This window comes from Coptis chinensis, chromosome 2, assembly GCF_015680905.1.
Source record: "Coptis chinensis isolate HL-2020 chromosome 2, ASM1568090v1, whole genome shotgun sequence".
NCBI lineage: Eukaryota > Viridiplantae > Streptophyta > Magnoliopsida > Ranunculales > Ranunculaceae > Coptis > Coptis chinensis.
The window spans coordinates 52,425,226-52,450,184 of record NC_141457.1 but is presented as its reverse complement, the minus strand read 5'-3'; the positions used below and the strand labels follow the sequence as shown (position 1 = coordinate 52,450,184).

The window sequence follows — 24,959 nt, the reverse complement described above, 5'->3', positions numbered from 1 at the left end:
AATTAAATCTTTGATAAATCTACGATTAAAAGTATCTTGACATAAAGATGCTCGAATGTCTTCTATTTTTTCATGAGGTTGACCAGTGTCTAGTGGATGGGTTGCATCTAGCAATGCATTAGTCTGGTGTATAACACTATCCTTGTTATAATTCATGCCTAATTGTGATACACATGATAAAAATGGATCTTTGTAGTGAGTGTTCCTAAAACTTTTATTAGCTATTGTGTGTACTACACATAGATCATCCATCTTTTCCGTATCATCGTCAGGATTTCTAAATAGTGTAAATATGTTTACATCTACTCTCATATTCCCGAAAGTGATAGACATGTTCCCATTCCAACAATTAATTAAAGCTTCTGCTGTAGCTAAGAATGGTCTACCCAAGATGATAGGAATTTGGTTTCCATTTGTAGGTAAAGTGTCAAGAACTATAAAATCAACGGGGTAATAAAAATCAGAGACCTTGATAATCACATCCTTTATTACCCCTCGTGGAATCTTAATAGATCTATCAGCTAACTGTAGTCTAACATTTGTTGGTTTCAAGTCTTTTAAACCTAGTAGTTTATAAACTGAGTAAGGTAACAAATTCACACTAGCACCTAAATCCAATAATGCTTGATCAGTGTAGTCCTTTTCTATTCTACACATAACTGTAGGACTACCGGGGTCCTTATGTTTTACTACGACTTTGTTCTGTAGAAAGGATGAACAACTTTGTGCAATAAAAGCGTCCTTAGGAATATTTGTTTTCTTCTTTACTAGGTCTTTTATAAATTTAGCATATGAAGGTATTTGTTTAATTGCACTTAGAAAAGGAATATTGATATGTAGATTTTTAAAAATATTCATGATCTCATTATATTGTGCTTCCTTTTTGTTATCTTTTAACCTAGAGGGGAATGGTGCGGGTGGAATTTTTTCAGTTACCTGCTATTTAGTTTTCTCAGTTTCAACTGGCTTTTCCTTATCTTTTGTTATAACAACTTCATTATAATCAGGTATGTCCACTTTGTTATCTACTTTCTTTCCTGACCTAAGGGTATATATTGAGTTAACTGCCTCTGTGGGTGTGGATGAAGGGGTGGTTTCAACTTGATAAACATTTCTATCTTTAGGGTTTTGTTCAGGTTGACTTGGTAGAGTTCCCTGGGATTTGTCTGCTAGACTAGCTAGTATCTGATTGAATTGTTAGCTCATCTGTTGAGTTATTTGTTGAGTTACTTGAGAAATTTGTTGTGTTACTTGTTGAGCCATAATATCAAATTTTTTATCAATTCTTTTGAATTCATTCTCGGTTTTGGTGGCTAAAGCTTTCATGGTTTCATCTATGGTATTGGGTTGGGTTTGGTAATTAGCCATAGGATGAATAGCTAATTCTCTATTCATTTTTGTTTGTTGTTGTTGTTGCTATTGTGGTTGTGGATAATACTGTGGAGAAGGTACTACCGCGCCTCTATTATTCATGTATTGTTGCCTATTGTTCCCTTGATTACCTTGAAAACCATATTGGTTTTGCTGTGGAGACATATTCTGTCTCCATGAATTGTTTGAGTTATTCCTAAGATCTGGGTTATAGCTGCTGTTGTTGTTGTTACTAAAATTATTTTGACAACCCTGTCTTTTGAATGTATTAAAAGCACAAACATCATCAGTACCTTGAGCAACAAACATAGAGCAAACTGAGGTGTCGTGATCTATAGTAAGACAATTTTCACAAAATTGATTGACACTCATTGCTTGTTGAGGTTGATTATTCTTTGAAGGGTTTAAAGTGAATGAATCAAATTTCTTGTTTAAGTTTTCGATTCCTGTGGTTAAACTAGCAATGGCACCTTCAAGTTTCTCATTAAGTTCATTTTTAACCTCATACATACCTGGTTTACTAAAACTTATCCCCCCATCTACCCATGCCATGTCCTCATGGTCACTACTATTGGCCCAATCCTTAGAACTCTCAGAAAAGTTTTGCAAAAAATTGTAGGCTTCATCAGGAGTAAAACTAGTAAATCTTCCTCCATTCATTGATTCAATTAACTGACGGTTCATAGGTGAAAGACCTTTTATAAAGTAATGTACGATATTAAGTATGTCAAAACCGTGATGTGGACAACGGACAAGTAAATCATTAAATCTATCCCATGTTGTATGAAACTCTTCATTAGGTTTTCCTTTGAAGGTTGAAATAGCCAATTGCATGGCTTCAGTTTTACGTAAAGGGTAATATTGTTTCATAAACTTTTGTGATAGTTGCTCCCAAGTAGTTATAGAATTAGAGGGTAGGGATCTATACCAACATAGTGCAGCATCCTCAAAAGTCAAGGGGAACAACCTTAATCTTGTTTCTTCAGGTGAAAGATGAGGTGCTTTAAAAGTACTTAATATGCTCAAGAACTTACTCAGATGATTATACGGTTCTTCATTTGTTTTTCCATAATATCTTGGCAGCATATTAAGAATGGTTGGTTTAATCTCATAGTTATTGTTATTGTTATTGTCTGGCATCACTATGCAGTTCGGTGGTTGAACTGCGATAGGTTGAAACAAGGTGCTAAGAGTTCTTTGATCAGCCATAGCGGCTAATGGTACTCTCTTTGGTGTATCCTCTAAGTTTACTAGTGGTGTGTGTGTTTCAGAATCAGAATCAGATCCTGAGTTTGATGGTGTGGTCTCCTCCAAAACCAGAATTGGAAGATTGTTACAAGAATTAGCTCTTTTGATTAAGCGTTTACGAGGTGAATCACGAAACCAAGTTTTCATGCACTAGATAATAAAGCTATATAAATAATCTAATATGAACTTAATTAACTAAATTATATTATAAAACTATATGATGCTAACTATTAATGCTAATTAGGAAACCGCTAACAGGGGATTCACGGTGGAAGAGAAGTACTTACTGTTACAGCAAGCAAAACAAGTCCAAAAAATTTGAAATTTTTATGGAAGCTACCTGATACGTCCAGAAAGTAGCCTGTAAAATTTCAGAGCAATCAGAGCTTGCTAAGTCCCTCTTCTGTACTATTAAATCCTGCAGAGTCCAGTGAAGAAGTTTTCTGCACACACTGTAAACAATCGATTGAATAAATAAGTAAAAGAGTACTAAAAATCACGAAATTTTTACTGGAGTCTCCTGACGTATCAGGAATGATCCTGTAAAAAGTTTGGATTATTTGGAGTTTAACAGATCCTTCTTCTCGACTGTTCTTCCAGATACCTTGGTCCTGAAAAGCTGCAGAAACACACTGAAAACAAGCAACTAGTTAAGTGGTCAAAACAGGTTAAACATTACTCAAATTTTTACTGGAAGCTCCGGACGTGTCGAGGTTCCTCCTGTAAAAACTTTAGAATTTTTGATATTGTGCAAATAACTCTTCTCAACTGTTTTTACAGATGCTTGCGTCCTGAAAAACTGAAAACGGGGTACTGCAAAGACGATGTTAGTTACCCAGGTAAGACAAGTACTAAAAATTCAAAAAAATTTCAATAAATTACCAATACTGTACAGATCAACTCTGTAAAATTTCAGAATTTTTTGAAATTTAAAAATACGTTTTCTGCACTGTTCTTTTCTATTAAACAAACACTAAACTTTATGAAAATACTTTCTACTATGCAAATCTAATTGAATTATGCTAAATTAATCTAATTATGCTAAATATGAAATTTATACTATATGAATTCCTAAATTAAAGTAATCTAAACTAAATATTCTATCACCTAATCAATTTAGATGGCATGCCATGAAAAAAGCCAAGAACACGTAATTATTTGTGTCGTTGTTTGTGTTACGTATCTTTTGCAAATCTAACTTAGCCTATTATATATTGATTAGTATAGTGGCTAGCAAGGTATCATTCCTACTCTAAATAACTAGTTGATAGTAATAGAAATTCCTAATCTAAATTACTCTAATAGATTCAAGTAAAAGATGTGGCTAAGTAATGATGAATATATAGTTGATTTGGTTTGAGATTTAAACTATGCATAAAATAAACTAAATTAAATATATGAATATGAATCAAGAGAGAGAATATATTGGGAGAGATGAATCCACCAAAATCATAGAATTAGTCTAATAGATCTACCTATCATGCTTAATATAAATCACCAATAGAAACTCACCATATCTACAAACCTTATGCTCATAACCATGATGATAATATGTGGCTTTCAACGTGCTTTCTATCTTTCCATCAAATACTTCTTCAATCTCCAATGATATCTTCTATCTAACCAAATTGTGCTTTAAGTGGCATTCAATATACAACTCTAGGTGCCATGGAAAATCCACATGTGGCATTAACCATACAACTAATTGAGGTGCCATAAAGAATCCAATCATCACACTAGAACACTAAGAACTAGAAGAAAAGAATCTAGGGTTTGTGGTATTTGGCTTTACACAATCTTGAATTACCCTAAGACCTCCTATCCTCCACAGGAGCATTAGATCAATGGATGAATAAGAAGAAACTCAATGAGGGATTTAAACTAAAACATGATAGAAGAAGAACTAAACTAAAACATAAGAGAAATGCTTCATCTCCCCTCCCAAGAGAAGGGAGATTAGCTCCTCATACTATGCTATGAACACAATATGAAAAGGAATAATCTTTATAGCTATTAATGGTGAAAAGGTCTGAACTTTCTTCTCTCTTAATTCTAGATCTAAGATGCAAACACTGAATTTCCTAGATGATTGTAAACTGAGGTTTTTGTGCCTTATATATTGGCTTACATGCTCGTCTGGATAAAGATCCGAATCCCATGTTTATTTGGTGTCAAACTCTCTATAATCTTTCTAGAAGCAATCCTTATAAAGTTGGATTCGGTTGGGCCAAAGTTGGACGTGGCCCACTTTGTTCTGTAGGCTATTTCGTAAGCTGCAGCTTCTGATAGCTTTCAGTTTCCTAATTCTTGTGAAACTCTGACTTCTTTTCTATGTTGATCTTCTCTTTCTATGAAGTCAAAATTAAGGCTTTGAGATCAGATTTAAGACTCTTCTAATTCAATTATTATCCTCTTTTAGAGTCCCATTAGGCTTGGCACTTATGGAGACAAATGTGATGTTTTTGCCCTAAGCCTTTAGCTGTAATTCCCAGTGACTCCTTTTTGACTTGTTTGACTTCTTTTCCCTCCATATTTCACATATAGGTTCTTTGACCTGCAAAACCTCAAATTGTATCATATTAGAATATTTAAATATAAAATGGAGACTAACATACACATAATTGGGGTTATAAATCATTACTTTTTAGCACTTATCACTCTCCTACATGACTAAGTTTTATTCTCGCTAATACTTGTATTGCCTTAATGCAGTATCATGTACTTTTAGCAAGACAACAAAACTATCCTAACATGTGCAAACTATGTAGTGTATGCTCATGCAATCGAAATTCTTTTTTGCAAGTTTGGCGTTGTAAAATCTTTGCTGGTCTATAATTTACTATGCCCTGTTCAAGGGAACAATTGGGTGCGAGACTAGAATGGATCTACTACACGTCTTAGAAGAGTAAGTAATCACTTCGCCAAGTGGCGTGCTACCAAGAATCTCACTCACGATGAATCTAGAGGATGGGAGTGAGGAAGGTAGTTGGTCCACCGGAATCTGGTAACTGATTACTCTAAATCCTTATGTTTTTTTTCTTTTATGGATGAGTGTGACTAATTTAGGCTTTAGTTGATTGATTTTAATTTGTTTGTTTGGTCTAGGGCTTCAAGAATCAAGCAACGTCCGATTTATCTACATTGGGGAATGACTTCCTAATGGTTGTTATGTGGCTCGGGTTTAGCCTTATGCGTGAATGTAAATTGTAGTGCGGAAATTAAAATTCAAACAATCACGTAAGTATGCTTGAACACACAAGGTATCCTCTTACATGGGCTTCGAGAAGGTTTAGAATTTACGTCTCAAACCGTGCTTACATGCTGCTTGAGGAGAAGGCGACGTTGGTTGGCACGTGATCTGAGAATCAAACCCAACCGTTCGAGTGTTCCTTGTTTTAGGTTCCAAAAAAGGTCCACTTAAAAAGCCCACAATCCGGGTTTTTAATAATTAAACAACTTTGCCTTCAAGGGCCCAAAACATAAAAGTAAATTAACTATTTTAACTAGATTACCTAGATTAACTAGAGTCAATCGTAATTAGAGTGTTGATTACCAAGTTGATTCAAAGTGCGCGAGCATATGATTCACGACTCATCTCGCACACTTGAACTTCCCAAGGCAATGAAAACTCTAACTCTTGGTAAATTTCACAACTTCAACCAAGTGGTCATCAACATAATCAACCAAAACTATTTTTTTTTTCTTTTCGTTTTTCTCTTTTTTTTTTTTTTTTTTTACTTTATTTATTTTTTATCTCTATCTATTACAACAAAGTCCACTGATTTATACTACTTTATTACAAAATCCAGGTTCTTAGTTGCAACCACGATTCAAAAATTTTTGAACTGTGAAAAAACTGGACACCACTGTGTTGAGGTGGTTAGGATGTCGGGCGGTCACCCGGTCTGTTCTGGCCAATGTCGTTCGTCTTCCAGCAGTAGCTTAATTCAGCTCCTATCTAGAGGTTAAATGTTGAACCTGGATTTGGAATAAAACAGATTAGTATTGAAAAATAACGAAAAATATCAACTAAAATTAAAAAAACAATAAATGAAATGGTGAGAGTGATGTTTCCCTCCTTAGATGCTCAACCAAATTTCATGCTCCTCCAATCCATGACGGCGGTGCCATTTGAAGTAGATCTAGTGTTGAGTATTTCAAAGTTTTTGAGTGAAGTTCACCATAAATTGTTTGGAGCTTGAAGAATGGGAGTTTAGAAGGAAGGAAGGTAGGTTTCTTAGATTTTAGGACTAGTTTTGCTAACTATAGTTATATTGAAGAACATTAGAAAAGGCTTTGTTGATTGAAAGATTGAAACACAACTTGAAAGAAAGAAATAACTTGATTGAAAGGAAGAACAAACAAAGAAATAACTTGATCAAAATGAAGAACAAAGAAAGAAATAACTTGATATAATTGAAGAACAAAAAGTAAACAACTTAAATGTAAATGACTTGAAAAATAAAATCCTACAGTACTCCTATATGACACTAGAATAAGTCTAGGTGCATTCTCTTATCCTACTTTTGAGTTCTTATACCCCTACATTTACAAAAGACTGATTTGCCCTCTCCCTCTACGATCAAGACACCTCACCAAGTTTGCTTTATGTTTTTCCTTTTTCCTTTTTCTTTTTCTTCTTGACCAAACTAGGTTTTAGAGAAAGCCTTCTTTTGTATCAAGGACATCTATCTCTTGTCTTCTGAGTTAAAGACTTGACTTTCAGCTTTTTGGTTTTGAGTCCTTGACCTTTGACCTTTGACTTTGATTTTAACTTTTTTAGCATTTTTTCATAGCAGCTTCGAGTCTTCATAATAAGCGTAAATAAGGTTCATTTTGGTGCTAAGACGCAGCTTTTATGATAAGTGGTCTGAATTGCTCTGTAACATGAAAAAGGCAATAAAAGCTATGCGTTGTCTTTTCATTATGCATAAAAAGGGTTATAATGCAATAATATAAGGGTAATAAAACGCACATTTGAGAGCTGATCACATCACTAATAACAGACTAACAGAGTAACCCAACCTTTAATTTTTTTTTAATTAAAGATTTGTTTGACCAAACATATAGCACATAGGAAACTTGACTTTGCAGTCTCTGATAACCCATAAAAACTAAACTAGATTACTCTAACCTCATTCTTACGGTATCAATTATTTATTTCCTACTCTCACATATATATTCATGCAATATATAGAGTACGGAATCGTTCCACTCCTAAACTACCAAGATATAAAGAAATCAATTAATCAACACAAGGGAACAATGGTGAGAGCAATATTTATAGATGTGAATTTATACTATGATGGGAAACTAGAAAACAATATGCAAATAACGAAATGATGGAATTCAAATACTAACTTGACAATAGAGAATGAATTAGGGGAATTCGATTCCACCTTAATTCGACTTAATCAACTAACAAAGAAATGTCGTAATCCAAATGTCAATGCTTTCGCATAACAACTGGTATTCTAATCCCTAGTTATTCATGACAATCTATACCAAATAATAACTAGCATGTGAAGCGATCAAACCCATTCTCATGGTGAACTAATTACTTTCTAGAATTGAATAAATTATCACGATGATTTCTAAGCTAATAAAATCAAGTTTTTATCAAGGCTTCATCAAACCCCTCTAATGGAGGTTTTAGCCTTGAATCATCATGCTATAATTTCCCAATGAAATTAAACAAGACATTAATAAAAGATTGTGAATTTACTTATATCAATTCAAATGGAAATCTAATTATGCAAGAATCGATTGAAACTAACAATGATAATAACTAAATCTAGGAATCGAAACTACAATGATTAATGAAATGAAACTATATTATCAAGAATTAATTTACTTTATTAATCTAATGAATGAATAACAATTGATTCAAACTACTAAATTTAAAACAAGGTATGAAACTAATTAATAGAATGAAAACTAGATCGAGGACTATCTCTAATGGCAACTTGCTACCTAAAACTCCTTTTTTTTCTTAAGAGTTAAGTCTTCTCTATACAAATGGAGGAGACAAGATCCACATTTTCGTGCATGGGCTGAGGATCCATGTTTGGGGCCGGAAAATCGAACCCAAAGCCCAATTTCTTCAGTCCACAGACCCCTTTACAGCCATATTTTACTTCAGCAGACTTTTCGTCTACTTCTGCTCCTCTTATTGGGTCAAATCTTGGACCATTGGAAAGATTTTTCCGAGTCGGTTGTTTTGACATAAAGTAGCCCCAATTTCGAGATCTGAGCCCAAAGATACGATCTTCAGAAGTTCTGCTAACTTTTGTGTTCTGTTTCTGCCCGCGTTGAATTTGACTTTTCAGCTTTGACCGGGCTTTTTAAAGGCTTTTTCCCCTTGAATCTTGGCCTTTAATCACAGAACTTCTTAGCAACCAACCCTTGCTCCTTTATCTCGCCAAAGTGGCACATTTCTACACATAATTGACTTCAAAGCCTGAAATACATAAAAACACATAATCAGCATTAACTCTTATTTATTACTCGCATAATTGGTCTAAAAGTATTATTGTTAAAGGAAAACTATAGTTTTAGACTCTTATCAGTCTCTTCTTTGAAATTGGAGCAAGCTAATTAAAGGTGTATAACTTCTTGTAAAATGAACAAAGCATGCGTAAGACGTCGCCACTCATTTAAAACTGTTGAACCTATGTAGGGACTAATTTTTCAAAGATGTAGACAGAGCCCACTAAGTATAAACGAATAGGCACCTATGCCTGCTTCCTGTTAAACACTAGGTAATAGACGTGCCTTCGGCATAGAAGTTCTTGGGTTTTCTTGATTTGAATTACTTTAGGAATGAAAATCTGCACCAAATAAATTATGTCTTGGCACATAACTAGCACTATTTTTAAGCACCCAGGAACACAAAATGTGCATGTCCCAAAATATTATGGCATAAACTTTTGTCATTCTAATATTTTGGATCTTGTTATAGACCTACGTAGACAAAATCCAACTCAAAGGAACAGTAGTTCCAGAAAAGAAGCAAGATGACCAACAAATTAAAACACATATAGTCTATTAGTTTGTGTATGATAACATATGAAGAAAACTATGTAGACCGTTTCACTTGCTATAGATTAATATTACATAAAAATGAAAGAAGAGAAATGGTAGACAACAAACACCTTTTTTCTTTTTGGGAATGAGCTAGATCAGTACAGATAGCATGGAGGAGCTTCAAGCTAGTTCGATCTCAAGTTCCTGGTGCAAACACTGGCATGCATGGAGGAGCTTCAAACTTGTATTTGATCTGAATAACCTCATATGGTCTGATACAACTCGAGCAAACTTCTTTATCACCCAAAATCCCTAACAAAGATTAATAGAACAACTCATTAGTAAAGATAAAAGTTGAAAGAACAAATGAAAATAATCAATATGCAACACATGCAACAGTTAGCATTGAGAATCTTAGAGTTAGGATATTGTTGAGAACACAATGAGGTTCTTGAGCAAAAACTATGTGAGGCTTACAATATGAAGTTGAAAAGAACAAATTAAAAAAATGAAAAAAATCACACAAAATCAAGACTGCCGAGAACATGAAGGGGTTATTAACCAAAAAATTAATTGATGTTGACAATCTAAACAAACATTGTGCATTTATTTAGATTGTCCAAGAAAATATTATGTAGCCCATGGTAGAACTCAAAATGCAATAGAAGCACAACCAATGAAGCAATCCCGGCACACTTTGAAGCATGAAAGAAACATAATTTTATTAAGTACATATTGACATACATTTTTAGGTCAGAAAATTGAAATTAAAACGCAGAGAGTCCTATTGAGGTGTTACTTACAACTTTTAAGTGTTTTAGTCTTTAACAATAATTGAGCAGAACAGCTCTGCTATCTGTTAGTTAGCAACCAATATTCCTATTCCATAAAAAAAAAATGATGCAAGAAAATAAAACTAAGAAAAAACCGTTAAAACTACTTTAAAAAGAAAATAAAATGCCATATCTAAATTAGTGAATTGAAAAGAGCATTGATCTAAAAGAGTGGCATGCAAAAGAATCAGCAAAGCCGATGAATTAGGTAAATATTGAACGAAAGGAACCTGAATTACTAAAAAAAAAAAAAAAATCGTTCCTTCAAAAAAGAAACTATTATTTTAATTTTAATTTTTTTTATTGGTAAGTGAGAATATATTAAAACTTGAAACAAAAACAAAAGATGTTGTATAGGGTGGCCAACATGTTTATCCCATATTATTTTAATTGAATGCATAGAAGATACTACAAAGATTTCATTCGATGAAGTACTGGGCAAAACTGAGGATAAGTTCCATGCGTTTGCACAAAGTCAATTTATGTGAAAAGAAACTAATCATTTGAATTTTATGGAAGATATAACATGATTTGAACAATAATCCACATAAACTACGACACAATGGATTAGTTCCTTATGCTTGGATAGTCAAGTACCAAACTGAATTAGAAAGATACTATTTAGTATTTACAATTACATACTCTAGAGTATATATTACTTTAATAACTTGGCATGAAAGTGTAGTTCACTATTAATGATCTACCCGCTAAACATAATGTAATGGAAAATTCAAAAAAGTGATTCCATCTACTTAAGCTTCTACATAGAAAGAAGAACACTTAATTTTTAGTGTACACATCGGTAGAACGGCTTAAAAAATAACCATGAATCGAATACAAAAAAAGATACAACCAGAAATGCTTCAAGTGTCAAAAGAGAAATAATTACCATTTTAGGGGAGTTAGGCGCCCTGGCAGAATGAAAAGATGATATTCAATCTAGTGTAATAATCGATCGTCTAAATTAAAAGTATAAAATATAAGGATTTCATTGAGAGCCAAATGTAGAATTTGCATGAGGAAATGTAGAATTTTAAAGGCAATTGATAAGTGCTCAAAAAGTTTCCCTCGATTATGCCTCTTGTTTAGCCATCTTAGTGGACTAATAGTGTTTGTAAATTATGTTTTATGATTCTACAGGTGAAAAAGAGAGTTTAGTAGAATATTAGAGAAAAAGGGGTAAAACGGAGTAATTCGGAGCATTAAGGATCACATGGGAAGCCCGGGGATAATCATGGAGAAGGCCAAGGAATTAAAGCTATTAAATATGTGACTTGGACCTATTTTAAAGCCTATTTGGAAGCGCAAGGCAAAAGGATTCGTTGCTTGGACCAAAGCCCATAAAAGAGGAAAAAAGGATGGAGCAAAAGAGGAAAAATAGAGTCTCGCGTCTGAGACGCGACTATCATGCGTCCATACAAGACTCTCGCATCTGTGATGCATGGATCATGCGTCCAGACGCATGAAACGACACTGTAGCCAATTCCTTTTCAGTTTTGGAGACGAAGTTGGACTCTGAAAGAAGTTAATTTGTATTAGGAAACAAATGGCGGTTTGGAATGTTTCTAGAACTCATTGTAACCCCTATAAATAGAGGACCTAAGTGCCTCATGTAATTTGCTAATTCACTTATACTCTTGTCTCTAGAACTTGAGGCAAAGAGAGATTAATAATAAAATATTCGGTTTTAACTAGCCGAGTCATAATAAGTTAGTCTTTCTAGTCTTATGTTCTTCGACTCTTCTTCTTCTCGTTCTTCGTGTTCTTCTTTCTTTATGGAAGGCTAATCTTCTCCTTCAAGGGAGTAGATGAAGCCGGTGCTTAGGGTTTAATGATGATTCTTCTGGTTCATGGTATTCTCCAATCAGATTAGTTCTTTATGTTTTTAGTTATTAGTTCCATTGCCCAGACCAGGGGATGGAAGTATAGATTAAGTTTTTTATTTATTGCAATCGAATATCATGCTAGTTTAGGGTTTTATTTATTGTAATTGAATATTTGCTAGTGACATGTTTTTATTTATTGTAATTGAATATAATGCTAGAATAGGGTTATTTATTGTAATTGAATATTATACTATTATTCTCTACTTTTCTTTTAGTTGTGTATTGTTTTAGAGTAAAGGAAGTATTCCTTGTGTTTGCCTTAGATGGTGACCCATTGAATAGCTGCCCAAGCTCACATAAAATGGGCTCACATAAAAGGAAAGAAGATATTAATAGCATAAACATAGGAACAACCTTAAGTAGAGTTATTCGTTAATGATGTTTTGTCCAAGAGGGCATCGACACTCGCTCGATTGCCTAATTGTAGTCTACTTATGAGAACAACCATAAAGCAAGGTCACAGATCAAAGGTATCGGTGGATTCTAATCTCTTAAATTCCCTCTCTTATAAATTCTTAATAGTTTAGTTAGTTTAGTTTAGTTCAGCATTAGAACCTACAATATCTATAATCATAGTTTTTAATCCCTCAAACCCCTTTTTCAGTCATGTCCTTCATATAAACATACACTTAAAAGGGGAATGATACCCTACTCATCCTTTACTTATTGAGGGATAATTAGGTTTTGATACGCTTCTATTTTGTTCAACGACCATCATCTATCTACATCATCCATATACCATCTCATCTAAACACAAAAGGAGCGCGTGTCAACAATCCTAAAAATTGAAGTAAATAATCAAATGGCCCATTAGTTATTGTATTATTATAGGTTACTTCTGTTAATATGTTGCAAGTTCTAAAATGGTACTCCAAAACATAATGCCTTTATGAGAGTTTGATGTGATTCCAAATCCATCCCTCTATTACTTGGACAATCACAATCCTAAATCAGCCACTCAAATACTCTAAATCACAAAATGAAGCTATAGATAGTAGAGTGAAGAGTATCACAACAAGAACACAAATTGGGTATTGATACAGACAAAATCACAATTATATGAGAAACTAAAACTTTGTTAAGAATGAAAAAACATGAAAAGAAAAAGTCGTATTAAGAAAGTACGAGTACAATAAATTAATTGTTCAGTCAAAACTCTGGACCAATTCATATCAATATAATTGTGGTCACTACTTACAGTAATCTCTGTAAACAACAATGTTTGTGGCAATGAAGATCTGACAATTTATTCCATTGTAGAAACCGCACCTCCCAATTGACTTGCAGAAACCCAAATTAATGAAGCAGAAACCTAAAAAATTTACACGGAAAGGAAATTACTAAAAAAGATGTGAAGACAAATGTTTAAAAAGGGGACAAAAACTTAGCCTATTTTCAAGCAAAGGCAAAGATTATAAAAAATAAGGCACTGACATAGGAACTGAAAATAAATGATGGGGCTACTCTGTAGTAACAACATCAGATAAAAAATTACATGATTACCATTGAATTTATGTCCCACTTTAACACTTAATTTGACACTTTAACACTTAATTTGAATGTCCCACTTTAACACTTAATTTGAAAATTTATGTTTGCTCTTTTACCAATATAACATTTTTTTTTTTTTAAATGGGAAAGGAGATACCTGCCTAATAATCTGTATATTTGATTTCCATTGATGACAGTGAAGAGAGATGGAGAAGGTACCTAGTTCGGTGCACAAAAATGAAGAGTTGAGAATTTAGATCACCCAGAGATAAGAGATGGAGGAAGAGAGAACGAAGAAGGTTTTGAAAAACCTTTAGGTTTCTTTTCTTTGAAAGGCTTTCCAACTTCAATTAATATTTCTCTAATTAATTTCCTAATCTTGCTCACACTGTGCTCGAAAGCATCTTAACCCCTACTCAGCCTACCGTAGGATGGAATCCTAGCCGTGGGTCATAAAACTTCTCTCCCTTGTTATATAGATATTGATAAGTGGGTGTTTGGATAATTGGATCTCATTTTTTCAAAAAATCATTTTTTCTTAAAAAGTATTTTTCTGAAAAAAAAATATTTATTCTAAAAACAGTTTTTGAATAAACATGTGGGTGTGATTTTTCTTAAAAGCTATTTTATCAAACCAACATATTTCACGTGATATTTTTCGACATATCGCGGCATTTAGTACTAAAACATCGAGTAGTTCATTTTCCTTGAGGCACCCCAAGTGAAAAACCCCAAAAAAAACAATTTTTTAATTTGAAAAACAAGTTTTTGCTATTTATCCTAAAACATGTTTTTTGTTCAGACAAATGCTATTTATCTCACAGACAAATGCTATAGAGTTCCAAGGAATACATAGACAAATACAACCACTGTTACTAGTTAGAGCAATGTGTGGGTTCCGAGCAGAAGTGAATTGTTAGTAGACAAAGAAACAGAAACAGAAGCTGGAACTAGCGATACCAGAGAAGATGCAGTAGAGAATATTGAGGGTGAGAATACTGAAATGAGAGCTAAAATAGAAAGCCCAATTAGAACAAGTCTAGTGTAGCAGGAGGAGAATATGGATGCACTGAATTGTTGTTCTAGGGTTGATGAGGTAGAAAGAGATGGTACTCTAGTGGTTCAAGAACAGGCTAATCAACCACTTGAGCCTAAAGGGAACTAGTTTGAAGTGGTTGAAAATATTATAGTATCTGCTTTATCGCTAGTGCCTTATGTAGAAGTTGTGGATCATGTAACTTTGTCAGCAGAACCAGGTTTGATGTCAAAGTTTGAGGAGGCACAGTTTGGGTTTGGTAGCCTACCAGAAGAAATCAGGGAAGGAGACTTATCTGATGATGTTGTGTTTGTGGAGGAGACTCCATATTTCAGCGACAGAACAGAAGGGGTAATGGCTATTATGGACACCCCTATGCAACAAAAGGAGACTCTTACCACTGATGAATCAAAACACGAGGAGAAAAGGAACTGCTAAGCAACAACAAATAGAGACAGAAAATAGAGCTCAGGCTGTAGTAATAAGAACAAGCATGGTAAACGGAGTAGGGGCAGGCCCAAGGGATCCAAAAACAAAAAATATTAATCGATGATAGCTCCAATAAGTGTGTGGAATGTGAGAGATACTAATGACGTTCACAAAGCTGCAAAGATTAATAAGGTTCGAGTAGCTAAGAAGATTAGTATTTTTGGGCTGTTGGAAACAAAGGTTAAAGAGCAGAAGAGTTATTCTATTAGAAATATATGTTGTCCTCAATGGAATAGCATTGATAACTATGCTCATAGTCCTGCTGGCCGAATATGGGTATGTTGGGAGCCGTGAGTGGTGTATGTTCAAACATTGAAGGAGTCAGATCAATATATTCACTACAAGATGAAGTTTATGCCGAGTAATGAAGTCTTTTGTTTGATAGTGGTGTATGCAAGTAATAGTTATAAAGAGAGATTGGTTTTGTGGAATGATCTTATCAGAATAAGTAAAGGGGTCCAGGGCCCATGGTATGTGGCAGGGGATTTCAATAATTTTTTAGCATCAAATGGGAGAGTAGGAGGAGACCTTATGCATCCTAGAGAAGTATATGATTTTAGTCTTTGGTTGCAGAATACAGGGTTGTCTAACATAAATTCCATTGGCTTCTTTTTTACTTGGTGGAATAAATCCATAGGAATAGGAAGCATTATGTCAAGGATTGATAGATGTTTAGTGAACAAAGCATGGTACACTGCCTATCCATATACCTTTGCTAAGTTCCTACCATATGGCATATCTGACCATTCTCTAATGCTCTTGAGTTCGAGTGATTATATGAGGAAAGCCCCTCCGTTCAGGTTCTGCAACTTCTGGGCCTTACAGGGAGAGTTTAAATGCATTTTGGAATAAGTGTGGAAAATGCCCATTTATAATAATCCCATGTATGTATTGGTTGAGAAACTAAAGACGTTAAAACAGAAGGTAAAACCATGGGCCAGAGCAAAATTTTCCCACCTTCATGAAATAGTAGAAGCTACTAAGCAAGAACTATATGATGCGCATATTTTACTTTAGAGTAGCCCAGGGAATACAGTATTGGGGGAAAGAGAAAAGCTTTCTATGGAAAGATACAACACTTTAGCGAGAGCCAAAGCAATGGACATGGAACAGAAAAGCGAAGGCATGTGGACGAAAGATGGGGATAAGTGTACGAAATACTTTTTCAGTTGTATAAAAGAAAAGGTATCAAGAAGAGGTATATGGGCTCTGGCAAATGAACATGGACTCACTGTCAAAAGGCAGAATGAAGTAGCGAAGACAATAGTAGAGTATTATACCCAACTTCTGGGTACAAATGCAATGCCAGTGAGTGACGCAGAGTTCTTTCTAAACTTGAAGGTAAGGAATGGCATCTAGGAACCTATGGCACGAAATTTGGAGGTAGAGATCACCGATGAAGAGGTCAAAGTAGCGCTCTTTGACATGGATGATAATAAAGTTCCTGGGCCAGATGGATTCAATCTTTTTTTCTTCAAAGTCTGCTAGGAAATAGTTGGGAAAGATTTCACTAGAGTAGTAATGAATTTTTTCAGTAGTTACAAGCTTCCAAGGGCAGTAAATTCAACCTTTCTTTGCCTCATTCCAAAAGTTGATAACCCTACTAAGGTGGAAGATTTTAGACCTATAGCGATGTGCAACACCATTTATAAGTGTGTTACAATGTCATTACCAACAGGCTCAAGACATGCATCAATGATTTAGTACATCTAAATCAATCTACATTCATACCAGATAGATACATTCAAGACAATAAACTTTTATCACATGAGTTATTGAGAGGGTATGAACGAAAGCATGGAACTCCTTGGTGTTCAGTGAAGCTTGACATCCGGAAGGCATATGATATGGTCAGCTGGGAGACTATAGAGTTCATGATGGAGAGATTTGGTTTTCCGAAGAAACTCATGAAGTGGATAAAACTATGTATAAGCTCTCTTTTTTTCTCAGTCTTAGTAAATGGGGCTCCAGAGGGCTTTTTCCAGGGTAAAAGAGGTTTAAGGCAGGGGGATCCCATATCTCCGAACCTGTTTGTGCTTATCGTGGAAATACTTGAAAGTACTGTGAAAGAAAAGATAGAAGTAAAGTAGATCAAGTATCACTCTAAATGTAAAAAAACTAATCTGTCCCGTCTTGCGTTTGCAGACGATGTCTTGTTCTTTTGTAGAAGGGAAGAGGAGTCTATCAGAAGCCTCAAAGAATGTATAGAGTTGTTTGGGTAGGCAACTGGTCTATAGATTAATAAACACAAGACTACTCTGATGACAGGCTCTATCAGTGTTTATGAGGCTCAAGTGCTGGCAACAATCTTGGAAGTTGAATTGGTTAGACCTCTGGTCAAATATTTGGGATTGCCACTCTTTCCAGGTAGACTTGGGATCAAAGAGTGTCAACCATTGGTGGAAAGGGTAACAGCCAAGCTCAAAGATTGAAAAGCTAGGATGTTGTCACATGCAGGAAGACTTTAACTTATTTTATCCGTTCTCACTACTATGCCCATATATTAGTACAGAACTTTCATTATACCAAAGACAGTGATTGAGCAGATAGAAAAAGTTTGTGCTAGATTTTTATGGAGTGGAGTTGAACTCAAAAGGTGCCATCATCAAGCTAGTTTCTCCACCTTATGCAAGAGAAAGGAAGAACGTGGATTGGGCATCATGAATATGGGACTGTGGAACAAAGGGGCATATTGTGGTCTAGTGTACAGGATAGCTGCCAGGGAAGAAAGTGTGTGGGTTGATTAGGTTTGGCGAAATCTGATCCAAAATAAGTTTTTTTGGACAATGGAGGTTCCAAGTGATTGTGGTTGGGAATGGAGGAGTATTATCAAGAGTAGGAAATAAGTAAAGCAGTTTGTACTCAATAACATTGCAAATGGAGAGTCCACACTTCTGTGGCATGATATTTGGTGTCCATCCAACCCACTGATACACAATGCTCAAGCAGTAGCAGAGATGCAACTACTTTTGGATGCAAAGGTAAGTATTTTAATTGGGGATGGAAGCTGGAATAGCATAGTGGGTAATATATAGTGTAATAACCTCAAGGAAGTCATACTAGGCACTCCTATCAATTCCCATTTGTCGGAGGATAGAGTCATATTGGTGCCGCATCCTAGTGGTCGCCTCTCAGCCAGCAGCGCATACAAAATTTTGTCTCCAGCAAGACCGAAAGTTCGATGACAGAGATTGGTATGGGGTAAGTTAGTGATCCCAAGACACTCTTTTACTTGTTGGCAGTTGTTCTCAAACTGTCTACCCATGCAGGATAGACTAGTGCAAAAGAAGATTCTGACTCACTCATCTTGTTGTCTGTGTGAACAAAGTCGGGAAAACTCCAATCATCTTTTTTTTTAATGTGGATATTCGAGAGAAATCATTGATGGAATCAAAGCAGTTTTAGGTTTTATGTCTGACACAAGATCGTCAAATAGGGAGTGGTCTTTGCTGCTGAAACTCTACAAAAGGAAAGCAAAGATCAGATATGTATATAAAGCTTTTATATGTGCTGCAGTAGATGCGATATGGAAAGAAACGAATGTCAGAAGGTTCAAGAGCAGCTCAAAGCCTGCGACACTAGTCTTGGGGAGAACAATGAGGGAGATGAGGGCTTATCTCCAACTTCAAGTCAATGCGCTGCAAGATACAACTGACAATCGAGTACTCTGTCAGAGAATAGGCATTCAAATTCAGTTTAAGCCTTTAGAAAGAAAGTGGTGCCAATGGCATACTCAGGCAAACCCAAGGAAAAAATTGAATGCAGATAGGGCTTTAACACCACTAGGAATAGGGCATAGGGGATTGATTAGAGATTAAAATGGCTCAATGATTGAAGCTTTCTCAGGTTCTGGGGGGATGCAATCGGTGATTTTTCAAGAACTTAAGGCTATCGAAATAGGTATGATCAGATGTGGTGCCTTAGGGGTTCAGGAAGTGGAAATTTAATCAGACTCTCTCTGGGCGACTCAAATCATTAAGAGAGTAGTTGAAATTCCTTGGTATTGTCTGGACATTGTTACCCATATCCAAGAGTTGGCTACCAAATTTGTTTTTTGTTCATTTTCTTATGTATACAGAGAGTGCAACAAACCTGCTGACTTGCTAGCAGGTTTAAGCATCTCTAATTGCACTAGTTCCATGCATCAGGGTAATCCTCAAAGTAGATAGCTCCATAGACTAGTAGAGGATGATGCAGTGGGAAAATTGTATGAACGATTTTGATTTAATACATGTGGGGGTCTGCTTAACCCTAGCTTACTTCTTTAAAAAAAAAGTTTTTTGGACCAACAAATATTTTTTGGATGAAAAATACTTTTTAGAAAAATGGATACCAAACATGTTTATTTTTTCGAAAAACATTTTTTTACTAATAAATATTTATTGGCAGTAAATAAATAAGATCCAAAGTCCAAACACCCCTAATACTTGCATGTAAAGCTACGACATTGGTTTACCATAATTACATTGTTGGTTGCTTAACTAGTTTTAATCGAAAGATTTGGGAGCGTACTAGCAATGTTTACTTTCAAGTTTGAGCATAATAAATTTATTGGTGAAGTGCAACCAATAAATTTATTGAGCATAATAAATGTTTAACGAGGACTTTAAACAGAAACCGTTTCTTTGGATACACAGAGATCGATACTTGGGTCTCTTTGTAAAATTAAATCCTAAAAGATGTCCTAATGATCTTGACACACACTGACACACACACACATACACCATTAAGAACAACAAAAAGAATCATAAAAACACATAATTTGGATTTCTTTGGGATAAGTGGTAATCTATAGAAATGAGAATAATGCAAAATGCAACATTCAGTCATGTAGAACAAAAAAATTCGATGGACCAAAAGAGCAAGTTCAAAAAAGTATTGTTTATCATCTTTCGTATAATAACCATACAATCAATAGTATACATTTTGTAAGGCTAGCATACAGTACATAGAAGCATCCAACACAACTCCTGTTGAAGCAGATGGTATTTTGTGGTACCAAGAATTCTTGCTGAAGCAAACTTACTGGTGGTTAGCAAGCTAGCAAATAACCAAATACAAACTCGTCTATGAGATCCTAGTTGAGCTAAGGCAGGGTGGTGGGTTTAGTATGCCACCACAGCCTACTTTAACATTAGAGCATTCCGACAAAGCAGACAAACCAGGTAACACGGCACCAACATACTTCAAATCGATGTCAAACAACTCAACATTACTGCAAGGAACTTCTGGGCTGCACCTCATGTTAACTGCAACTTTTGATGTAGAGGTACCTCTAATGTTTTTGAACTTAACATTGCTGATCTTCACTTTAGAGGCCTGGATATGATACAAGTAACAACACATTAATTAGGATTTGTGACATTGCAATTTTTCAGCTGTAAAAGTTAGACGATGGTCTACCTTACTGGCTTTGCCACAAGAACCCGCAGCACAGTATTCTTGATCAATGATGATAGGGTTTTTAACATTCTTCATAATTATATCTTCAAAATTGATGTTGGAAGCTGCGGATGGAGGTGATCCAGGCCAAGTTTTGATCCTAACTCCATTTGTAGTTTCAGACAATGTGCAATTCGTCACGAAGATGTCACTGACATCCTCTTCATTTTGGTATTTGCCAAGGCTGCCCACACTGAACAGAAAAATGAAACACGGTGTTAGTTAATATGCCGAGACACACACTTATCGATTATTCCAAATATTTCTGACTTATAGCTTTTGATGCCCATTTGACATTTTTGAGATCTCATATCATATATTGCTTGTAATCATACTTTTTATACAACATAACACTGTTATGGAGTTAGAAGGGCACAATGTAAAGATGGCAAATGATACTATGTACTTACCTAATACCATGCCCAGGTCCACAGGTAACATCTGTAATATGAAGGCCAGTATCGCCTTGAATTATAGATATGCAATCGTCACCGGTACTAATCAAACTTTTGGATATGGTCACATTATTTGAACTGCTGATATGCATGCCATCAGTGTTTGGGCTGTCTCCTGGGGCAAGGATTTTGATTTGTGTTGCCTCAAAGAAATGGCAATTATTAATGCACATATGGAATCCCTTCGGATTCAATGAAGTGATTTGTGTAACCGTTCCATTTGTTATGTGTCTGAACTTCAAGTTCTGCAGAACAAACTACAATTAGTTTCCGGCCTTTTGAGGAATACCAATACCTTTTCAGAATTTTCAACTGATACTTGGTGAATATTGTTGATAAATCCTAACATTTTTTGGACCATGGATTTTAACTCACAAAAGATTATCAAATTCCTTGAAATACTCACTACTGCTTTCTTTGATGAATTGTGCTCCCAAACTTTTTGGCCCTGTCCATCGAAAGTTCCTCCACCAGTAAGAAGAAATCCTGTAAGCTTTTCAAAACCGAGCCATTCTGGTTCTTTGTACTGGGTGCCAGTTGTTGCTTGGATGGTTCCAATCAATTGAACGGTTATAAAGCCCGTGCATGGGCCTGTAAACATAGCCTCGCTTACGACAAATGTACCTTCGGGGATTACAAGCCTTGCGCTTCCAGGGCTATGGCATGCTGCTTGCCATGCCTCTAGGAATGCCTGCATGCGCACAAGATTACATATGGTTAATCAGTCTGTATTTTGCTGGAATGGATATAAGCATCACGTTGCTACGTAAATAGATATAAAACCATGAGACAGGAAAAATACACATTCAACATATCTGTCTAATGTGAAATATGCCGTAATAAATCAATTTAATTTGAGTTGAATGCTCCAAATCTTTAAGAAATATAAGTGCCTACAAACAAAATTAAATTGTTGGAATACAAAAAGATTGGCATCTCAAACTGACCTTGGCACAGTCCGATTTACCGTCTGATTTAGCGCCGTGGTCTAAAACGTTGAAATCTGTACCCTCGACTAGACAAGAAAGCAAAGCCAAACACAAGACAGAAACAATTCTAAAATCTATTGAGGCCGCCATTGTTTGTGTAGCAAATAGCAACCTCAGAATGTAGTGCAAATGATGGTAGAGAATGAGCATTATTTGGCCTATTTATATCCTTGATTTAGTAACAAATTAACTACCACTAAATCTATCTATAGAGACTCTAACTATAAGGCAAAATGTCGTTAGCCTAGTTAGTTTACTTCCCTAAACTTAGCCATAGTTGAGTGGTTTTTGGAAAATTAGTTGGAATTTTGTCCATCCATCACGAATTTCTCCCTAAATATCTCCTATCCATTATCAAAACCAACTATAGTTAGCAAATTCACTGTAGTGGTTATAACGAAATTAAATTGAAATCGGTTTTTTCTTCTCCTGAATTGGTGAAAGTACTCTAGGACATAGGGCAGCTAGGATTTGATGTTGCAGATCAATCACCTCGTGATGGACCTAAATGCATAATAGCGGCCTAGATGGCGTGCGGTGTTCTCCAATTGAGTTGTATATTTTCTTTTATTTGTTCTATTAAATTGGAGTGAGTAATAATTCATTACAGCTTCATTTCATAATTATAAGTCGACAAATTTGAGTAGCTCAAAATTTTTAACTTATTCTTAAGCAGGTTAGATTAGCAGATTTGCCTATAATTACTGTTTTGCATATGACTTATCCCTAGCTAGTCTTTAAAACCATTTAACATTAATGTCTACAATCATCACTACGTAGATCGCCTTCAAGGATGACACCCAAACGAAGGTTCATTTGTAGTTCAGCTCTAAAGACAAACTCTGACTCTCCTATTGCTTGTGCAACTTCCCATATACAAATTCTATTACGCAGCATAAAAATTTCAGCTTCAACATCATTGCTACGTACTGTAAAGTAGCAAAGATCATTCTAATCTCTTTGGTTTTCAAGAACCATACACAATTATTATCTAACTTCCAATGCAAACAACAGATCGAGTAATTTCCATGGACATAGATTTTTGATCTAGCAAACTATTTCTACCCACCCATATGGATTCAATACTCCAAGATCCCGCATGTTAGTGTGATCCGATTTGTCAAACGACAAACACGTATATGAGCATTCATGTAAATTACGTAAAACAATTTATGCCTTTGTAAGATTATCTTTACCAAAAAAAAAATATTAAGTCTTTTGTCAATCAGAACCTTCAAAAGTTATACTAAAATTAAAGTACATATCCGGCCTACTTCAATCAACAAATCAATATTGTTGTTTTTCTACGAAATCAAAATGGACATAATCGTTCTTTTCCATCACACATTCACACCCCCTCATCAGATGAAGCATCACAAATGACAAATGGCAAATGGCATGCTACACTTTCTACTTTCTAAAACAGAAAACAGAACTTTCTAACTGTTTGCAGATTGGATCACCAATCATACTATATATCATCATAACAAAAGCATATACCATCTTATCCATTTTTTTTTTGTTAATTTCAAGAAATACAAAAGACCCAATCCCACGTACCATTATCAAATCACATATTTGCGGGCACTTTTCACTTTTCACATTTGCGAGCAAAACCTATGCATCCTTTTGCATGTAAGGCCAAAAGTATCCTTGCCTTAGGATCTTGAGAGCTAGTGTTCTTCCCCCAGCATGGTTGCCACATATTCCTTCATGAACCTCTCACATAAAAGGCTTTTTGTACAAATCATCTTCAATGAGGGTGAATCTTTGTATCTTTGCAAGTAGTAGCCTTGCTACATTCTTATCCTCAGGGAGTGTCCCATCTTTGAGGTAGGATTTGTATGGATCCATCCAATTTGGAGTGATGGCTGGAATAACACAAACTATTGTAATTGTGAGTGCTTGGATGCTTGATTTCTCTTGGAGCTCTATCGGGATAGAATGAGACTTGCTATTGCCCAACATCGAGGCAACATATGCCAAAACATCTATGTATCGATTTTCTGATCGAGGCAGCTGATAGAACTGAATGTTCTTAAACTTGCCTTGTAGACCCCTTACCAGTTGCAGGTATTTGGCCATTCGCTCGCCTATGGCCTCATATCCTCCATTAACTTGGAACACAACCAGTTGTGAGTCTCTAAACACTGTGAGGTGTGTCAGGCCTAGGTCGAGAGCCATTGTGAGGCCAACAAGTGTCACCTCATATTCTGCCTCGTTGTTAGAGGCGTTCCAACCCAACCAGATGGATTTCTCCAGTCGCATGTTGTCAGGAGTAACTAATACAGCTCCAACTCCTACACCTCTGTCATTTGAAAACCCATCCACAAACAGTCGCCATCCGGAGCTCGACTCCCATGGGTCTGGATGGGCATTTGGAGGTTCAGGCAGGATGCCCTCATCCGAATAGGGGGTTGTTGAGTCGTACCCAATGTAGGTCATTGGGAAATCTCCCAAGAATTTTGCTAGTGCCTGACCCTCTCTGAGATTCGTGGAACATATATAATATCATATTTTGATAGTTGCACGAACCACTTAGCTAACCTCCCTGATCTATTCGGCCTTTCCAGAACTAATCGTAACTAGTTTTCAGTAATTACCCTGACAGTGTGGGACTGGAAGTATGGTCCTAACTTCTCTGCTATAAAAACAAGGGCTAAAGCAACTCTTACGAGTTTAGGATATTTTGT

General features: G+C 35.6%; 2 protein-coding genes and 1 non-coding gene across 3 annotated transcripts; 1 reads left to right on the top strand and 2 right to left on the bottom strand.

Annotated features, from left to right (window-relative positions):
• The first annotated feature begins 2,101 nt into the window (after positions 1–2,101).
• LOC147516520 (small nucleolar RNA R71) lies at positions 2,102–2,209 on the top strand. Its single transcript, XR_015214638.1, has one exon. It is a non-coding gene; the product is annotated as a small nucleolar RNA R71 (small nucleolar RNA).
• An 18,022-nt stretch (positions 2,210–20,231) lies between these two features.
• LOC147516519 (polygalacturonase-like) lies at positions 20,232–22,397 on the bottom strand. The gene is made up of 5 exons (XM_086594584.1): positions 22,225–22,397; positions 21,684–21,968; positions 21,233–21,522; positions 20,784–21,015; positions 20,232–20,699 (listed from the first exon to the last, which is right to left on the bottom strand). The coding sequence occupies exons 1-5, from the start codon at positions 22,354–22,356 to the stop codon at positions 20,448–20,450; spliced, it is 1,191 nt and encodes a 396-aa protein (XP_086450710.1). The 5' UTR covers positions 22,357–22,397; the 3' UTR covers positions 20,232–20,447.
• A 622-nt stretch (positions 22,398–23,019) lies between these two features.
• LOC147516518 (uncharacterized) lies at positions 23,020–24,711 on the bottom strand. The gene is made up of 2 exons (XM_086593303.1): positions 24,315–24,711; positions 23,020–23,195 (listed from the first exon to the last, which is right to left on the bottom strand). The coding sequence occupies exons 1-2, from the start codon at positions 24,709–24,711 to the stop codon at positions 23,020–23,022; spliced, it is 573 nt and encodes a 190-aa protein (XP_086449429.1).
• Positions 24,712–24,959: the final 248 nt, after the last annotated feature.

What these genes read in the sequence shown, in the direction of transcription:
- LOC147516519 (XM_086594584.1), bottom strand. Translation starts at nt 22,356, where the DNA reads ATGGCGGCCTCAATAGATTTTAGAATTGTTTCTGTCTTGTGTTTGGCT. An exon ending in GTAAATCGGACTGTGCCAAG is followed by an intron (nt 21,969 to 22,224) that starts GTCAGTTTGAGA and finishes GTGCGCATGCAG; the next exon opens with GCATTCCTAGAGGCATGGCA. An exon ending in GGACCTGGGCATGGTATTAG is followed by an intron (nt 21,016 to 21,232) that starts GTAAGTACATAG and finishes TTTTCTGTTCAG; the next exon opens with TGTGGGCAGCCTTGGCAAAT.
- LOC147516518 (XM_086593303.1), bottom strand. Translation starts at nt 24,711, where the DNA reads ATGACCTACATTGGGTACGACTCAACAACCCCCTATTCGGATGAGGGC. An exon ending in ACTGGTAAGGGGTCTACAAG is followed by an intron (nt 23,196 to 24,314) that starts GCAAGTTTAAGA and finishes GCTACTTTACAG; the next exon opens with TACGTAGCAATGATGTTGAA.